The 19,652-nt window shown below is 63.4% G+C and overlaps 1 protein-coding gene across 1 annotated transcript; it reads left to right on the top strand.

Moving 5' to 3' along the window:
• Window positions 1–14,289: 14,289 nt before the first annotated feature.
• LOC119089882 (nyctalopin-like) lies at window positions 14,290–18,458 on the top strand (the record flags this gene model as incomplete). The annotated part of the gene is given in 9 exon segments (XM_037212689.1): window positions 14,290–15,105; window positions 15,514–15,678; window positions 15,680–15,730; window positions 15,732–15,831; window positions 16,129–16,237; window positions 16,436–17,052; window positions 17,311–17,493; window positions 18,071–18,182; window positions 18,443–18,458. Coding segments are annotated over 8 exon segments (2,124 nt in total), but the record flags the coding sequence as incomplete, so codon positions are not given.
• Window positions 18,459–19,652: the final 1,194 nt, after the last annotated feature.

The following is a 19,652-nucleotide window of genomic DNA, read 5'->3' as shown; positions in this document are numbered from 1 at the left end:
AGGCTTAACACTAGCCCCACGGTGATACATGAAGACAATTAACTTCAACAGTGCTTCCCTCCTCTTGCCGAGGCCGACTGATTTTTCCGAAATTTACACGCACGTACTTTACATGTTCATCACCAAGCCCAAATATCATACATGCCTACGGGACGCGTCGCCATTGGGGCTTCGCAAACCACACAGCTGCTGAGGCTATATGGCGTCACCTGCGTCTCACCCTGCCAGGAAGGGTGGGCACCGCGGGGGATCAGGCCCCGTACTGCTTTTGCGCACTGGTTTTCTTTGGCTTTCCAAACGCGTGGCTCATCCACAACACTGCTGGTAAGCCCACGGCTACAATATTTAATTCATTCTGCGGCGATGCAGCATCAAATAAAAACAAATTCTAACGAACGTTACGAAAATGCATTGAGGAAGACGCATGCAAAATAAGAAGAGACCATTCACCTAACACGTGCCCGGGTGGCCGGCTTGATACCCTTCGCTCGGGTAGGGGGTCAGTTTGACCCCCTGAGATCTCGGGAACTAAGACAGCTAGAGACACCAGGTTTACAGAGTGTATTAACCTGTACGTGAACTCATTAAGGTCAAAGTTTCAGATTCCTAGATCGTGACCTTCGGATCAAACAAGGTAAAAAAGGTCAAGTTCCAGGTTGGTCTCCAAAATGCCCCCAGAACCTAGATAACCGCTTCTATGCAAAAGTTCGCATACTCATTTAAAGTCAGTGACCTTGTTTGACCTTTTAAAGGCCAAGGTGACCAAAATCATACAAAATTGCTTTGAATTCTGCATCTGACTGAGCGAAAAAGATTACACTAAGCAGTATGTTCCTAAAACAAAATGTTGACCTGGGTCATTTTAGGTCAATGATCTATTCTGACCTTTAAAACGTTCATGGAAGATGTATAATGCGCCTCCTGCTACCAATAAATTCGAAATGAGCACCACAAAATATCCCATACAGCAGGCCCTGCAGGAGCAAAACAGGTCGGTTTTGACCTTGGTGTGACCTTCATACCTGACCTCAGGTCGATTCAGTTTGCTCATTCAACTGTTGTGTTGCCTAAGAAAGCATCTCAGAGATGTGTGGCTTCGTCTAACACTCCGTTGTTGGATCAGATTAAAGGATTCCCTTGAAATTGCCTTCGCTGAAACCATTTCCCGAATTTGACCTGTCATAAGGTCAGCGACATTACGAGGTACATCTAAATTTTTGATGTCAAACGATCCGCTATTCAATGGTCTACAGCTATGCAAAATTTGGCTCGGCTACGCCACGCCGTTCGGAAATCATTCAGGAAAAATCTTCGGAGGGGATCAATTTGACCCCAACCCGAGCGCGTGGTAAAAACGTCACCATCTACAATGAAGTTAAATCATGAGAGCATCAGTAAAACCTGTCTCGTTAATTGTTCAAAGAGGAAACAAGCATGCACCTGATTAAGCGAACATAAACGTAGTTCATGACATTCAGCCACATTACCCGCGAGACACCCAAAAGCCACAAGCCTGTTTACATTCATTTATGACACAATGGGCCGCGTGCGTTCACAAGTCTGACGAACTGAATGCAGCAAGGTGATAACAACTTTGAAGACGGACGAGAATAATGCCATACCATAACCTAAACGCGCAGGATGAAAGGAAACGCAACATAACAGCTCAACAGCTTTTAAGAAATATTGCCCTCGCAAAACATTACTATTGCGCTGACATAATCATCCCAATATGTTGACAAACTACATAGGTAATACGGGAATGTCATTAAATTTACATTCACAAGTGTAGTTGATGTTGTACGGAACTATTCAAAATTGCTATGGCCGAGAAGAGGTGACCGCTGTTGATGTAAATACCGCAGGTGTTTACTGACCGAGTCAAAGTAGACACTAAAGACGAGAGGCCAATACGGTCGCATGTCAAAACGTTTTCATTAAGAAGAAATTTGAGTTGCGATAACAGCGTGAGCTGCACCCCTATTTCAAGAACGCAAATTCAATTTAAATTTTTCATAACTCTGGGGTGGTACAGCACACACAAGACCCGGCTTGTAGCTCAACCCTGCCAAACTGTACAGCAGAGGCGAAAGAACAACAAAAATGCAACCGCGGAGGATCTGATAACAGAATGCAGGTGCAGCAGATGGGTATAGGTGACATAGATACCTCCACACAGCATGCTAGAAGGCAAGTGGAGGGGTTAAACCAAGCCACGGGTCTCCTCGTGGCAGTCAAAAACACCTACATTCGCGCTATTCATGTTTGATTTAAATGCCATGACACCAAATTTGGCAACTGACCGCACACGAACCGCGTCCCCTGGCCCGAGATTTGACGAAGGGCCTGGCGCTACGCTACAGGTCGGACGGGTCCTCCCTGACTGTGATCCCGAGGAGAGCGGCAGGACACAGAACCCCCGGGAGCGGTGAACTCAAACCAACACATGTGTGGGGAGGGGCATCGAAAGACTTTAATTAAAATAAAGGGCAAGGCATGAATCAAAAGTGAGCCTACAAGCGTGACGCAATTAAGTCTGTGTTTAGATTGCGAGACGTTCTTTGCCTAACAATCATGCCCATACGATCGAAGTTTAAAGCCGCTCAAGACAGTCGGTTCCGTTACGAAGTGGCGACACAGAGGCTGCCAATTAAGGGCCCCGACGCGAACAGCACGCGAACAATACGACTGCTGGGGAGAACTTTCTGTAGTTCGCCATACACCCTGCAGCGACTTCAAACATGTAACATCTGCGCACCGCAGCTATGATGCACATTGAACTCATGCAAGCACGGATATATATTTGAGACGGTTAATGCAGATAGGTACGTGTAAGTGCACGTGCGTTCGTGTATAAGCTGGTGGTGTAGCAGAGGGAGCGTCCGTCTCCACGTGGGACGATGAAATTGGATGGGCGGGCCTCGGAATTGAACCGAGTTCCACCCGCGGTCGCTTCATACCTTCCGTGCCACAAGCGACAACTGTGGGCGGCCCAAACACAAAGACCCCAGCACTCAGCGGCCCCGTACGCGGAAGGGTCGGCTCGCCGTCCCACACGTCCGCTGCTCGGGTCCCGCCGCGTGGGCGGGGCTGTGCGCCGAGTGTCAGTGGCCGGGACCGCGGCCTGGCGCCCTCCCAGTGGGGCGGCGGCACGGACACCCACCTGCAGCTTCTGATGGAGCAGCGACGTGTTGTGACTCGGACTGCCGCCTTCCACTCTGAAACATCAGCACGGCTCGCGTCACGACACTGACCCATGCGTCTTCAGTGATGCGCTCAGTAACGCAAGAAAAGCATCACGCATTCAGGAACGCCCTGTGGCTTCACTCCCATCTGTTTTCAATTCATGCACGCGCGACGTCAAAACAACTTTGACTGCAGCTTTTATCTGCTGCGCATTCGGAGGCACCTGAGTTTAGTGAACCCTCTTTTTGTCCTCTTTTTCAGTCCTCTTCTCACACCTATTTAAAGGCAACAGCCCGCCAGCTAAGTGGCCTTTCAGTGCTGAGGCGGTCACCGCAGTCGGGGCCGGGCAGGCCACGTGAGAGCGCCGCTAACCAGCACCTCACCGAGGCACCGTCAGAGCCGCCACGCGGAAAATCACCGCTAGAGCCGTGAGAACGGCCGCCGCCCGGCCCGGCGACGCTCCACGGCCGGCCGGCGGGCAGGCCGGTGTGCCCCTCAACACCGCCGCCCAGCCCGGACGGGTCACTCTCCACACGGTCGCCCACCCCGGACGGGTCACTCTCCACACGGCCGCCCACCCCGGACGGGAGTCCCTCTCCACACGGCCGCCCATCCCGGACGGGTCACTCTCCACACGGCCGCCCACCCCGGACGGGAGTCTCTCTCCACACGGCCGCCCACCCCGGACGGGGTCCCTCTCCACACGGCCCGGCTGCGCGGCCACAAGGTTGGCTTCTGAGACCGAGCCGGCCGGCTGGTCGGGGGGCGGTCGTCATTCGCCCCGGGTCGGCTGATTCCGGGAGCCACAGTACGCGCGAACGCGCGGCCCTGACTTTGGCGGAGACTGTGATGGAAGACGACCGGTGCTCTCCGCATCACTGTCTTTGTAAAAACAAACACTTCATCCGGACACAGCTACGAGAACATGCTTGCGTGGAAGAAACCCGTCCGCAGCATTCTCCGACGAACTTTACAGAGATCGAGAGCAAGGTGTTGTGCCAACGTATACCGGCCTTATTTCCTTCATGCTCAGGCCGCATGAGTTCAAGCCAGAGCACATCATGCTGCGAGTCCATTAGGTTATGGATGAGGCGATTAGCTTAATGAGCAATGAAGAAGCGTGACTGTCGATAAGGCGTCAAAGATGGCGCAAGCTCATTTTGTGGCGACTTTTGACACAGCAAGTCCTTACGCAATCCGCCACATTTAGTTGGCGGGTGGCAGACTACACGATCCAGCGACTGAATTGCGGAGAAGTGGAGCTGGCAAATCCAGCTGCCAAAACGGCCACTGGATCCCCAGCAATCCAGCTGCAAACATTGCAGCTGGATACGATCAAATCGCTGCGCGCAAACGCCACGTCCACACGGGCGACCCCAACGCCGTGCCGTCTGGTGCTAGCCACCCCGCGCCGCTCGGGTCTCGGCTCGGGCGCGGGCGGCGTCGCAGTCGCCGCCGGCGTGCTCCCCGCTCTCTGAGGGCGACCCCGACCGGACGGCACCGGACGGCACCGGACGGCACCGGACGGCACCGGCCGGCACCGGACGGCACCGGCCGGCACCGGCCGGCACCGGCCGGCACCGGACGGCACCGGACGGCACCGGCCGGCACCGGACGGCACCGGACGGCACCGGACGGCACCGGCCGGCACCGGACGGCACCGGACGGCACCGGACGGCACCGGACGGCACCGGCTGCCTCGGCCGGCGCCCGCTCCGCCCCGCCACAGACGCGGCGCATTCCGAGGCAGTCGAGCGTGTCGGCGGCGCTGGAGCCGACCGCCCAACGGATCTGACGGACGTGCTCCGCCCGTCCGATCCTCCCCCTCCTGCCTCGACTGCTCGGCTTGCCCAAACAGTCTGCGTGGCATGCTCGGCGCCGTTCGGTCTCGCCGCGGGCGGTGTTCTCCGATCGCTCCGGCAGCAGTCACTCCGGTCGTCCGTCCGTTCGTCCGCCCTGTTCGTCCTGCCCGCCCCGCCCGACCCGGCGTTGCTCATCTGCGGCTGTCCCTAATCGGAGCCGCCGAGTCAGGCCCGGTCTGGATGGGTGGCAGGGCCCATGCCAGCCACCGAGTCAGACCTGGTTTGGATGAGCGGCTGAGTCGAGCCCGGTCTGGATGGGTGGCCAGACGCGTGTCAGGCACCGAGTCAGGCTGGGTCCGGGTGGGTGGCCGGGCCCGTGCCGGCCGCCGAGTCAGGCCAGGTTTGGATGGGTGGCCGGGCGCGTGCCAGCCACCGAGTCAGGCTGGGTCTGGATGGGTGGCCGGACCCGTGCCAGCCACCGAGTCAGGCTGGGTCTGGGTGGGTGGCCGGGCCCGTGCCGGCCGCCGAGTCAGGCCAGGTTTGGAAGGGTGGCCGGGCGCGTGCCGGCCGCCGAGTCAGGTCGGGCTTGGATGGGTGACCGGACACGGCACGCCTCGTCACAAAAGCCCCGCAGACTGCCACACGCTCGGCTCACCGTCCGGACAGTGGCCAGTCAGTGCGAGCTCCACCACGCGCCGGCCTGGGACGACCAGCGGTCCCCACAGGCTGCACCGAGCCGAGGCGCACCAACCGTGGCCAGTCGGTGCGGGCTCCACCAGCGCGCCGGCCCGGGACGGCCAGCGGTCCCCACAGGCTGCACCGAGCCGCGGCGCATCAGCCGTGGCCAGTCGGTGCGAGCTCCACCAGTGAGCCGGGCTGGGACGGCCAGCGGTCCCCACAGGCAGCATCGAACCACGGCGCGCCAACCGTGGCCAGTGCGGTGTGGTGGTGTATATAAAAATCCGCTAAACCGCCCACCGATATAAACCCGCACGCACCGAGAAATCCGCGGCAGTGAAAACCCATCACCGAGCAGGGCAGTCCCTGCTGTTCCGGGCGCTGCCCATTTCACCGGACTCCATGAGATAAAGGTGGGAATTGCCAAATAGTTAATGTATGTGGTGATGGCGCTGGGCGATATACATTCTTTTTTGAAAGTTTAATGGAATGGCCTGTTGACAGCGCGGGGCCAGGATCAGCGTCCTCGAAAAGCAAGGTCTGATGCCTCGCATGGACACTGAGCCACCACCCAACCAAATGGTCGCGTGGGTAATGATCCCACCAGCCAAGTGATCCGCATAATGAGATAACTCTGCCCAGGTCTGCCACCAAACGGTGCAAGGACGTTGAAGTTGTCCGTTCTTCGCCAAGACCATACGAAATCCTGCCTGGGAAACGAGCTCTCGCTGTACACTAGGTCCGGCGTTCTCAACAAGTCACTGGAACGGCCGTGCAGTAATGGGCGTGCGTGAGCTGTCCCTGGAGACTCAGCTATTCTGTGCACACTGAATGTTCAACAAGCATCAGCAAAAAAACAAAACAAAAAAAAAACGCAGCGGCGAGGTTAGGAGGGCTGAGCTTCATAATCATGGCTACCTGGGGTACAGAACGAATCTTTCTAACGACCTCACGCCGGCCCTACACGTGACGAGAGCCGACATCTCGCGGCGCGCACGAGGTGCGCCTACCTCCCACCGGGGGCGACCCGGGGCGGGCACGTCCGGGCTCCGGCACCGCGGCCGGTGGCGTCACAGGTGACGTCACCGGTGACGTCAGGCGGCGGCGGCGGCGGTGGCGGGCCGGCGGCGGCGGCGACGGCAGTCTGCGTGAGCCGCGTCAGCGCGGCGGACACCGGAGCGAACCGTGACCCCGGCGACGGCGCAGGTCATGAGCCATACGTGACTTGGCCTTTGACCCGCGCACACCGATACCGAGTCGGCCGGTACGGCAAGACTGCTGAACAACCCGTACACAGGTACGTCACATATGCCTATAATGGTGCATATACACATTGTCATGCATTTAAATTGTGTGTTACGTCATAGCCTGGGTACGATGTGCGAGCGTGCATGGTCCATAATGCCATTCTGGGAGCGTAATGGTCAAGCGGCTCGGGATTTCGGATCTCACGCGGGGACCCGGGTTCGAATCCCGGTCCTGCCGTGGCGCCTGGGCACATGTGCCGCTGCATTCGCTGGCGCCCTCTGAAGGGATCCGACGTCACGTGCCAAGCTCCCATAAAGCGTCTCCAGCCGGCAGCCGGGTGCAGCCTGTCGACTCCGCTCCGTCTGTCTGACCCGCCTCCTGTAGCTCTGAATACTACACCTACAGCCAAATACTTTGACAGTCATTGTAGTATGTTAGCAGTAACTTAAACACTCGGGTACTAGCCAATCAATACTGGGCGCAATGGGTGCAGCGAGGGAGAGGGAGAGAGGGGAACAGTAAGAGAGGGGAAGGGTGGGAGAGAGAGAAACAGAGAGGGGGGAAAGAAATGTGAAGGCCTAGACAGCCTACATGCAGTGGCGCGATCCCACACCACCCCCAGGCCAGCTCCGCCAGCCCCCCAGTTTGGCAATGGACAGCCTGAGTGTGCCACAAAGATACATTATTCATGGCCGCCCTTCTGTTTCGAGGCGACACCGAGCAGTTTGGCTGGGACGGTAGGTCCGTTTGTCTCTGTTCACGCTCCACGACCGAACGACAGCGCCGCGCGACTGGTGTTCGGCACTGGATCCGCCCCGCTCCCTTTACCACGCCCAGGGCACCAGGACTACCCGACACCTCCAGTTCGCTTCATACAAACCCCCAGTGCTTCCGCAGTCATGGCATTTCGAGGAAATGCCAATCAGTATCGTGCTCCATGCTACTTTTGTCGGAGTGGAAAACTTTCTGCAAGTTGCTCCCACCCGATAATTCAGCAGTCACCGTGTAATTATCACCAGTGGGAAACACTGCTCTGCGGTGTTGGGGTTGAGCGCTCTGACTCAGCGGGCCTGTCCTGTCAGATCGCCCGTCACACAAAAAGCACGGAACTTGAGAGGGTGGCAATATTTGTGACAGTCCGGGTGGTTTGCTGGACGACCCTCCGCCGCCTTTGTTCCACTCCCTTGCCACCGTAACGCACGGAGTCGAGCGGGGTGTTCTCTGTCCCGCCTGGCGTCCGGCTGAGGCGTGGGTGCCTCAGCGCCGCCGGTCCTGCGCGGTGCCGCTGCTGGCTGACTGACGCCGCTGAGAGTCGGCCACAAGGCGCGGCACACACCCGTCGCCAACCCCGCTCCCGTGCCCAGTCCGGCCAGGAGCGGGGCTACAGACCGCAGGCAGACATGAGGATAGCGTCCCGTCCTTTCCCTGAGACGGCGGCGAGGCGAGAGCTCGAGAGACGGCGGCGACGGGGCCGCGCTTGGTTCTCGGAGAGCACGCGGCGCCCCAGCTCAGCCCTATCACGCGAATAGTCGTGGTCTCCACTGGTCAAGAACACGACCGGGGCTCGGGGGTCTGACCAGTGCCTCCATTAGTCCCCTAAATTTCTCCCAGCGGTGACGTCACCACTGAGAAATCATGGAAAGCGGCGTATATCTGCCGCCCTCCGGCAGACACACACAGGACTCGACCGAACCGGTCATCCCGCCGCGCCGGTGTTTCAACACACCCTGCGTCGCCCACCGGGCCGGGCTGGTCCGGCCCGGGCGCCGGCCGGCGCGCGTGATGGAAACACAATGGGCGCAGTCGAGCCGATCGACGCACAGGGCACGTCACATCGGCTCAGAACTTCGGACGGCAAACGGAACGGGACGTGTCTCTGCCGGCCAGCGCGCGCCGCCCGCGTCGACATTGCATAAGAATCGCACGCTTTCCCGAAGTGGTCAAGCACGCAGCCTGTCAACCGCGAGAAAACGGGACATCGCCACTCGGTGCTGCCTCAAACTGGCGATACCCACGTGACGTGCAGCGGCGGCGCCAGCCACGTTGCAGCATCATTACGGCACATCTCAGTCTCACACTGCTCACGACTCCCACACGTCAAACCCGGAGTGATTTGACGGGGCGGGACTGCTCCACAAGGGCAGCAGCCACGGCCTTCTTCACCAGGCAGCGCATGCCAATCCCCCGCTACCACGTGAGCTGAACTTCATGGACAAGGAACAGCGCATGTCTGTGCGCTTTTCACACGAATGTGCGCTCACCCTGAAAGACTAGCGGCGCTTACCGCCGGCGGCCAAACAGCAGCAGGGTCGACGAGTCCCGCCTCCACAGCCGGGCGCAAAAACCGCCGCCGCCGCCGCACCCGGAGACGGCCCAAAAACCTGAGCGGCGCCGTGCCGGCGGCGGCGGCGGCGGCGGTAGCCGGTCCCGCCGTCGCCGCCGGGACGCCCCGGTCAGGGTGGCGCCGGTGACGTGCTGCAGTCCCGCTTCCGGCCGACCGACGCGTGAGTCAGCCCCCTCCTCGAGGAGCAGCCGGCCAACTGCACGGACCGCTCGCGTGCCTCGGAGGGACCGGGTGGGGACGGGGATCGGCGACCGCCGGCGCAAGGTCGTCAGGGAGCGACGACCTGCAGCAAGGGCCCTCTCGCCCGACGAGGGCTGGTGCCGAGCAGTGCTGAATGCAAACATCGCCTCAGAAATCGACCTAAGGCTAAGCAGGTTACTGAGCCTTAAACACTCGGAATTACGACCGTCTCCGAGCAATATATTTCGCACTATCCGACACGTTTACCTTGACCCCAAATTGAGTTGCCCCGTGACCTTCCGTTAATGGTTATCTGTGTCACGAAGGCATGCGTCAACGCCATGCAATCGACCTTGCCTGGCCTGCCGGGTCGGTCGGTAAGTCCCAGCGCCGTTCCCGGGAGGCGAGGACGCACGACTGAGGCGGGCGCGTACCTGCCGACCGCCGGCACGGTCAGCAGGCAGGTGGGACAAATACGGACCGGACTCCCGGCCTGGACTCCCGACATGGCTCGGACTCGCGGTCGGGCTCGGACTCACGACTCGGCCCGGACTCCCGGCTCAGCTTGGACTCCCGGCTTTGACTCCCGGGCCGTCCCGGACTCCCGGCCCGGCCCGGACTTCCGACCTGACACGGACTTCCGACCTCACACGGACTCCCGACCTGACACGGACTCCCGGCCGGCTCGGACCGATTCGCGGCCCTGCCGAGACGGAGGTCTGTCTGCGGGCCTCGGGTTCCCCCTCCCCCGCCCGGTGGTCCGCAGCGGCGGCCGTCACCGCCTTGACCGGCCGCCCAGCCGCGGTCGCCGCCTTGACCGGCCGTTCAGCTGCGGTCACCGTGGCGTGAGAGTGACCCTGGCGCCAGAACGCCAGCGCAGCGGTCTGTCCCGTTCGTCGGAGGGCGTCACTGAGTCACGTCGGTTTGTTGGGCACCGATGACGGTCACTGCCAGCTCTCAGCAGAGACGTGTGACGAGATTGTGACACCCGGCCCTCCGCGGGGGGGGGGGGGCGTCACTCGCGGCCGCCGCCACAGGACGCTCCAGTCTGCGGGGTGCGGGCCGCCCCCGACGGCCTCTCGCGGCCCGCCGCCGCTCGGTGCCGAGCCGGCGGCGTTCGGAGCCGGCAGCGAGCCCGACTGTGGCGTGTGAGGAAAACAGCGCCGTTTTCGACACCCATTTCAGCCGAACTGGGTTAGACGCGGCCTGTTCGCGAGCCGCGGCCTCTGTTTCGCCACGAGGAGCCCGTCCATGCACCTCATGCATACTCATGGCAGCGCCAGCGGGCGGGCGGCGGCGGCGGCACTTCGTCTCCATTCCACGCCCAAAGACGCGGCACGTATCAATCGCGTGTGGACTCTTCCAGAAAACAGGAATTCGCTGCTGGGTCGCAGGGCGCGTGACGCAACATTGCGTATCTGGAGCAGGACGAGGTGGCGCGTCACGCCCAGACGCCGCTGGCGCCATTCTCGGTGCAGCCGGTATCAATGCCATTCTCGTCTCCGCCGACGCGCACCGCTGCCGACGCGAACACGCACGATTCCAGCAACCTGGACATGTACCATCCTCACTAGTCCGTATGTACACGGACTATCCTCATTAGCCCGTATGGTAGGTGCTTCCACCATCCTCACCGGTCCGCACATACGGGCAGGATCGCCACCAGCCGGCACACACGCCGACAGCGGCCGTGCTGCGGCGTCGGGCGGGAGCAGCCGCCGGCCTCAGAGGCGGAAGGCCTCGGACGCGGCGGCGCAGAAACCGAGAGTCGCCGGCGCCAGGTGGCTGCCAGCTGGCGTCGGCGCTGGTCGTTCACACCGCCGGAGCCGGCGCGTCCTCCAGCACCGGCCAGACTGCTGGAGGACGCCTGCTCCGGACTGCCTCGCCCCGCTGTCACGGCCGGGGCGAAGCGCAGCCCCGTCCCAGGCCATGGCAGGTCAGGGCATGTCATCGGTGCCCGGGAGCTCCTGTAGATGGGACTGGTGTCGGGGACAGGCGCTACCCATCGCCGGCGGTCGGCGAGTCAACGCCAAATCCTTGCCAGTGGACCGTCAGCCGTCTCCGACCCCTCTCCCACCGGACCGTCGGTTCCGCGGTCTCTGGGTCCTCCCCAACGGACCGTTCGACCGGCCCTCCTGGGTGCCGGACCATCACCACCCGACCGGTCGGCCCGCTCCTGCGGCGTCACAAACACGCCAGTCAGTCGGCGTCGTTTGCGGTCGCGCCGGATGTAATAATCAAATGCGCGCGCGCGATTCCGGGCGAGGCGCGCCTCCCCGCCGGTGGCACCGTTACTGCGCGTCCGAGGAGCGCGTCACGGCCGGATGGGCGGCCAGCTAATGTATGCGCCGGGAGGGGGCCGGCGCCGGCGCACTTCGCCACGCGGCGGAGACTGGCCGAGCAGGACCGACGCCAGCCATCGGGCGGCACCACTTCCCAGCGCGGCGGCGCCTGAGCGCGCAGAGCTAGCGGTGGCCCGTCACGGGCCTGCTCCGCTGACTGACCGGGAGGTGGCTGCGACCGGGCGCGGGGGATGACGCGGATCGCAGGACCGCAGGCGGCCGGCGGACGCCGCGCCGGCGACCAGGCGAGATCCCCAGCTGCAGCGGTCTGTCAGGCTGACCGGGGCCAGCTCCGAGGACCGGGCGAGGGACCGGCGCCGCTCGGCTCCGTCGCTCCCGACACAGGTGTGGCGACACTGGTGCGCAGACCGGTCAGCCCACGCGCGACGCGCTCACCTTCCGCCCCATTCCGGTCCACCGGACGAGCCCGCTTGCCGTCTCGATTCTCGGACCCAGAGCCGAGTGAGACATCTAGAGCCTGCTAATCGGCAGCGTTGTGTCGAAAGCACTTTCTACTCCCGTCCTTGTGTCTGCGCTGCTTAGCCCGACAGACCGGTGCACGTGTCAGATGCCAGATGCTGACTGGCAGGGGGTGGGACTCGATGCTCCGACCCGGACCCTCCGCAGATAATCAACCGCCAGCCACACTGTGCAGTTCCAACGGGGCACACCACACCACGCGACATTTGATTTCGACCTTGTCCGCTCGACTAAAACACAAAGAGTGGCGATGTTCGGAGCGCCGTGATGCGTGCTGCGATTGGAGTGATGCGTGCTGGCCTCTGGCTGCCGTTGGCCCGGAGCTGGCTCACACGACGCGTCTGTAGTACCTTCGGAGATCAGACACACGCGAGCACTGGCAAGGGACGTGGACTCGCTAGTCACCAATGATCGCTCAAGCTGTTCACCCTTGCCTGTCTTACGCAGCCCCACAGCGGTGCGCATCGTGAGACAGTTCGTCTCAGGCCAGGACACGCATGCTGATGGAGCGGGTAAAACACGCGGAGAACAGACAGAGACGGACACACCGGCAGACGGCGGCAGAGGCCGGCGCAGACAGCAACGGTGTGTCTGTTAGTGAGAGGTGGGTGAGAGAAGGAACATAACGGCCGCACATTACAGACCGTCGCCAGGACCCCCGTGGCGGCTGCGTGCGACGGGTCAGCGGTCAGGCCGACGGCGAGCCGCCAGTTACCACGCCAGTCCGCCGCACGCCGTGTGACGTCACGCACGCCGTGTGACGTCACGGGTGACTAAACGGCGGCCGGGAGCCGGCCGGGATGGGGCCGGCGTCGTCCCGTGCCGTGCCGGCGCCGGCGGTCAATGACCAGCCGCGGCGTCCCGGGCGCCGGCCGGCCGGAACGGTCCTCCCAGCAGCGGCGCCGACCGCAGCTGACGGCCGGCCGGCGCCGGCGGATGGTGCCGGCGCAGCAGCCGGCGCTGGTAGCCGCCAGCATCCCACCGCCTCTACCACTGACAGCGGGGCTGGAGCCGGGAGCAGGACTGGGACGGAGAACGGAGGCCGGGGCCGGGACCGGCAGGGATCCTGACCGCCAGACGCTGGGGACCAGTGGGGCGGGGCCGGTGGGGGCCAGTGGGACGGGGCCGATGGGGAGCAGTGGGACGCTCAGAGGAGGGCCGCGTGGGGACAACCGGCACCCGCGGCCCAGCCGGCCCGGCGAGCACGCGCGGCCGGCTAGGGAGGCCGGCACAGACCGACAAAAACGGCCAGCCAGCACAGACCCATGAACCGTGGAGCACCACAGCTAGGGCAGACAGGCGCACAGACGAGGTGCCGGGGTCACATACCGGGCATGTGCTACAAGCGGCCCCTGGTGCGGCAAACGACCGCGGCGGGGAATAGACAGACAGGCGTGAACCAACACAACGGTGGCGAACGGACAGCCCACGAACTGTATGGAGCCACTGTTTGGCTGACAAGGATGAATATGCATATGGGATTGCGTACGGGCCGAGCTAAAGTACACAAAGCCTCACGGGGCATGTGGGCTGACAATCTGCAAACAGACCGCGACTGCATTACGCAAGGCAAGGTCTGGGTCTGGGTGGGTCAGTCAGCGTTTGGGCGGGCGCTCACCTCGGCATGGGCCGACTGCTACACGAATGGCCGGTGGGCCCCCGACAGGCGCTCATTAGCGCGGCCCACGGGACCGGCCGGCCGGCCGCGTGTCCGGCTCACAAACGCGGACAGTTAGGGTCAGGCAGACTGGGCAGCGTCCAGGCAGCGCCACGGGACGCTGCCCTCACCCAGAGCCGGCGGTGGTCGGGGTGAAGACGGGTCGCGGCCGGCGCCTCGGCGGAGCGGCCGCTCGCCCAGCGGCGCCCGGCACGATCGGCGTCTCGCCACAGCCGTGTGCGTGAGTCGGCGGCGGCGGACGACCCTCTGCGGCGCTGCAGTCGCCGGTGCTAGTCTGACCGCGGGCTCTGTTGCAGAGGCGGCGGCGGCGCCATGCTGTGGCGACGCGCGGCGCTGCTGGCGGCCGCCTGGGCGGTGGCCGCGCGCGCCGAGTGCCCCTGGCCGCGAGACATGGCAGACCTGCACGGCTCCTGCGTCTGCGCTTACAACGCCGCCACCCAGCTCTCCGTGCAGTGCCAGTTCGTCGACTTCAGCCGGCTGTTGGGCGCGCTGCGGGCGGCCGTCCCCAACCAGGAGCTGGACCTGCTGTACGTGACCAATAGCACCATCGCCAGTCTGCCCAACAACGTGTTCGCCAACATCCCCGTGCAGAACATCCAGTTCTCCGACTGCGACCTGGAGGCGATCGCCGACGGAGCGTTCTCGGGGCTCGAGTCGCGGCTGCGCAACATCAACCTGGCCGGCAACAGCCTGACGGAGGTGCCGACCGGCGCGCTGCAGAAGCTGAAGCGACTGCAGTTGGTCGACCTCTCCAAGAACCGCATCACGCTGGTGCCCGACGACGCGTTCAAGACGCTGTCGTTGCAGACACTCAAGCTGGCCGACAACAACCTGACGGTGAGCGCCGACGCCTTCAGCGGCCTCGAGAAGACGCTCAAAAACCTCAATCTGAAGGGCACGGGCCTGCGGACGCTGCCGGACGGCATCGAGCGCCTCTCCAGCCTGGCCTTCCTCGACCTGGCACAGAACAGCATCACGCAGCTGCCGCCGCGCGCCTTCGCCGGCCTCGAGTCGCTGACGGCGCTCAACCTGGAGCGCAACCTCATCCAGGTGCTGGACGGCACCGTGTTCGAGGGCGTCAACAACACGCTCAGCTCTCTCAGTTTGCTCAACAACCTGATCGCCGACTTCCCGACCGAGGCCATGGCCATTATGGGCCGGCTGCGGGTGAGTGGCCACCGGCCGCCGCGCCGCTCTTCGCCCGCTTTTCCGGCAGTCGCACGCACGCCCGCACGCATGCAAGTACGCACGCACGCACGCACGCACGCACGCACGCACGCACGCACGCACGCACGCACGCACGCACGCACGCACGCACGCAAGCAAGCAAGCAAGCAAGCACACACACACACACTTTGCTGCACTTTGTCAACTCCTGTATTTCATAACTTCTGTTCCACTCATTGACGACCTTCATCGCGCGCTGTACGTGGTGATGCGATGCGGTGACGTAGGACTGGAATCGGTCCGTTGTGGACATGCACTCGCCAGCCTGTGGCTTGTGTATGCACAGCATGGACCATCTCCCGCAGCGCCGCACCGCCAGCGTCTGACCGCCATCTGCCGCCATCGCAGGTGCTCGACATCGGCTTCAACCTGCTGACGCAGCTGCCGAAAGACTGCCTGCTGGCGATGCGGTCGCTGACGCTGCTGGCACTGGACGGCAACCCGCTGTCTACGCTGCCCGAGGCGGCGTTCGATCACCTACGCGCCACACTGCGCGGCCTCAGCCTGGGCGGCCCGCTTCCTGACCTGCGACTGTCGCATCCGCTGGATCGCCCGCTGGATCCGCGGACACCGACCTGCAGGTCACCAGCAGGGAGCGCAACCCGCAGTTCTGCGGCAGTCCGCCCGAGTTCCGCGACCGCACCTTCTACCAGCTGAACGCCGAGGGTGAGCAGCGGCCGTCAGCGCGCGCCGCCCGCTCCGGCCGGCTCCTCCGCCGGCGGCGGCAGCGCGCCGGTGCGTCGGCCGGCACACAGCGGTGGGCCCTAAACGACGAATGTGCGCGTTGTGGGTTTGGAACTGCGGCGTATGTTTTATGTACTGAGACCAAGGCGTGTTTTGTGGGTCGTTGGTGGTTGCACGTCGCCCGCAACAAACATCCGTTTAGGGCTCTTCACATCAACATAACCGAACCGAACAAAATAGGCCGTGTGCCACATCGCTGACAGTGCTCCGCTATTGCAGAGTTCGTGTGCGCGGACGCGACTACCCAGGGTCGGCCGCCGTCCTCGTCTGTAGAGACGACAACGGAGCGTCGGCGGACGACGGAGCGTCGACGAACGACGGCGCGTCGGCGGACGACGACGCGGCCGCCGCCGCCGACGACGACGACGGCGGCGACGACGCGTCGGCCGACGGCCGAGGTGCAGATCACGCGCCGGCCGGCGGCCACCACCTTCCGGCCCGTGTACACGCAGCCGCCGTACCGGCGCGCACCGCCCGCCTCTGAGCCGCCGGCGCCGGCCGCCGCCGACCCCTCGGCCCGACCCAGCCTCATCTTCAAACCAGAGACGTTCGCCGGCGCCGGCGGCGCCGCGTCGCGCAGCAGCCCGTTCGGCGAGGAGGTGCGCGTGCAGGACGCGTACCGTCGCGGCAGCGCCGTCGTCATCCAGTGGGAGTCGGACGTGCCCAACATCCTCGGCTTCCGCGTGGTGTACCGCCTGTTCGGCGACGACATGTTCAAGCAGGGTCCGCCGCTGGCGCCCTCCGAGAAGGAGTTCAAAATCAAGAACGTGCCCAGCCAGGAGTGCATCGTGGTGTGCGTGGTGTCGCTGGAGGACATCGACATCTCGCCGGAGACGGTGCCGCCGCGCCAGTGCCGCGAGATCCGCACCGACGCCGCCGCGCCCACGCACATGGACACGTTCGTGATCGCGGCCAGCGCCGCCATCTGCGGCACCATCATCATAGCCGTGGTCGTGTTCGTCTGCTGCAACCGACGGCGCGCCGCCGACCGCAAGCAGCCGCTGCCGAGCGTGCTGCCGGCCACGCCGGCGCCGCCGCTGGCCAGCATGGGCACGCTGCGCGGAGCCAAGGACTGGGACCAGCTCTCCATGTACAGCCACCGCAGCATCCCACGCGCCCGCATGTACCACATGGACAGCAAGGGTGAGTTGGCGGGCGTGTGGCACGCGCACAGCGGCAGCGAGCCCGCCGACGACACCGTACTGCATGACTTGTCGTCGCACCCATTCGCGGATCGGAATGAATGCCTCATGGAATGCGATGCATCAGTCGATCACGCAACGTAAGAACGGAACGCACTGTCAATGCCTGAGCTGGCCTGTATACCGGACCGTGGCATGGGTGGCACGTGGCATGTCGCCCGCTGGCCGTGCTGAGCGGCCTCGCGCCCCGTGTCGGCAGGCGGCGCCGGCAGGGACGCCTTCTTGGCCGACGAGGTGCGCTCGCAGGCGTCGCGCGCCTCCTGGCGACGCCGCAGTCTGGCCGACGGCCAATCGCTGCGCAGCTACTCGGCCATGTCGGGTCACTTCCCGGCGCACAGCGGCGGCGGCGCCGGCGGCCCGGGCCTGGCGCTGCCCCGACCAGGTCAGTGGCGCGCGCACCGGCCCACCGACCGGCCTCACGTGCGCCGGTCATGGCGCCAACATCACAGCCCGCTAACCCCCACCCTGGAACGTCCGACGGCCATGATGAAGTGTGCTCTGGGACGCTGGGATTCTTGGGATATTCTAGGGTCATCAAATAAGCTCCATCGGAAGCCTTATTAGAGAAATAGTCATCTAAGAAAATGAACTATCTATGCTGGGACCAATGAAAGCTGATCAAATGTGGAAATATTACTATTTTTCATAATGTTATTTACTCTTCCCATTTTTCAACTTCTCATATATTTGATTCCTATACTTTCGAGGACATGAGCAGAAATAGCATTGGAGCGTTCCCGGACAGGTGAAGACAATGTCACCAACAGTGTGCTCCGATTTCACCGGTAGCCGTGTTTACTCCGCTGAGTCATGCACGAAATTCGCTCAGGCAACTCCTCTGGTAATGGTTAGCCCGTAGTCCGTATGTCCCGGCTCTGCCGCCCCCGCCGCGCCCCCTGCCGGCCGGCCGGCGCGCCAGCTGACAACTGACCACTCGCGTGTCTCTGTCACTCTGGTAGGTTCGGCCAGCTCGTCGCGGAGTTTGTGGCAGGATGCCTTACTTAGTGACCTGTGCGGGCCGCAGCATGACATACCCCTGTAGAGCGCGCGCGCCGCTCTCGCCCCCTGGTGGTAGGTATGCCTCGTCGCGATCTCCGCTGTCGCCCGCCCTGTCCGCATGCCGACTCCTCTTGCTGCGTCCGCCGTCACTGCTGGGCAGAGCGGGGTGTTTACGCTGGTCGCTGCTGACGGACGCCTCGCCCACTGTCGTGAGGCACCGCCGCCTCGCTCGTCTTATTTCGCTCTCGTCTCCTCGTCTGGTGCTGTACTGGCTTGTCTGGCCTGGCCGCCGGCGGTGTTCCCTGCCCTGAACCCTGCCGCGCCGTCCGCAGAGCTGCGCACCTCCCGCACCCTCGCTGGCCTCCGGCTTCGGCGGCGAGCGGCGCCGCAGTCGGCGGCCGTCGGCGTCGCGCGACCGCTCCGCCTCGCGGCTCTCCAGCCACTTCACCGACGACACGGACGGCTGGACCGACCACGACATGGACATCTACATGGCGGCCAACGCGACCGGCGCGCGGCAGCAGCCTGGTGCAGCTGTGAACGGCGTCGGCCGCGGGCGCCGGTTCGGGCCCCAGCACTAGTCGCCGGTGACATCAGCGGATGACGTCATCCGCTGACGTCAGCAGCCGCCGGCGCCGACCGGTGGGGCGCTCGGAAGCTCATGACACGGCGGGGGTCGCGAGCGCCACCGTCGGCCGGCCCGAGCCAATAGGATGACGGCCGGCGCGCCCGACGGTGACGTCACGGACTCACCCCTAACTCCACCAATATGCATCTCGCCCCGGTGATCCACAAACAGAGGGCAGCGAGCCCCGCGATTCATCAGTATACAACGAGCAGCCATACCTGCACCAGGACAGTAGCTACGCAGAGGGCGGCCGGGCGGGAAGAGCCCGCACCGCGTCAGGCGTCAGTAAACGGCGCGCGAGCGGCGTACTTTCGCTCGGTGGGTGGACGGTTGTTGATAGCGCGCGTACAATGAGTGCTGCTGCTGAGCGTGTGACAGGGCGTCTGTCGCAAGTGAAACTGCCGCCGCGAACTGAGCGCCCGCGGAGGGCGGGTCCGCCACCTCCAGGTGCGCGCGCCGGGGGCAGCTGGGCACGTGCCTGCCGCCCACCCCTGTGATGTGATCCGTGTGTGTGCGTGTGTGTGTGCGTGTCTGTACTGCTGTCGGCGGGGAGCCGTCCGGCTCACACCGCCGGCCCTCCTCACGGACCGTGCCGCCCAGCTCGTCAACGGACGACCCCAGCGCTCATACCATGTCTCAATATATGCTCGAGAATGTGTCGTTCGTATTTGGCTGGAAATCTGGCAAGCCGTCGGGTGGCGAACAGAGCCGGACACACGGCGGTGGAGCGGGGCGCGCCGCGGCGAAATGAGCGATGCGAGGCGGCGATATGGCACACGGTCATACATGTCCGAGGGTGTCAGCGAACGGTAGGCGACTGCCTGCTAGAACGGAAGGGAGCCGTGCGCCGACCGCATGCCCGACCCCAGACACCGATAAGCCGCGGTACCAAACACGAATGGATACAACGGTAC

Source organism: Pollicipes pollicipes, unplaced genomic scaffold, assembly GCF_011947565.3.
Source record: "Pollicipes pollicipes isolate AB1234 unplaced genomic scaffold, Ppol_2.1 Scaffold_3087;HRSCAF=3621_pilon_pilon_pilon, whole genome shotgun sequence".
Classification (NCBI taxonomy): Eukaryota; Metazoa; Arthropoda; class Thecostraca; order Pollicipedomorpha; family Pollicipedidae; genus Pollicipes; species Pollicipes pollicipes.
Note: the sequence above shows the minus strand (reverse complement) of the source record. Positions and strands in the feature narration are given on the sequence as shown.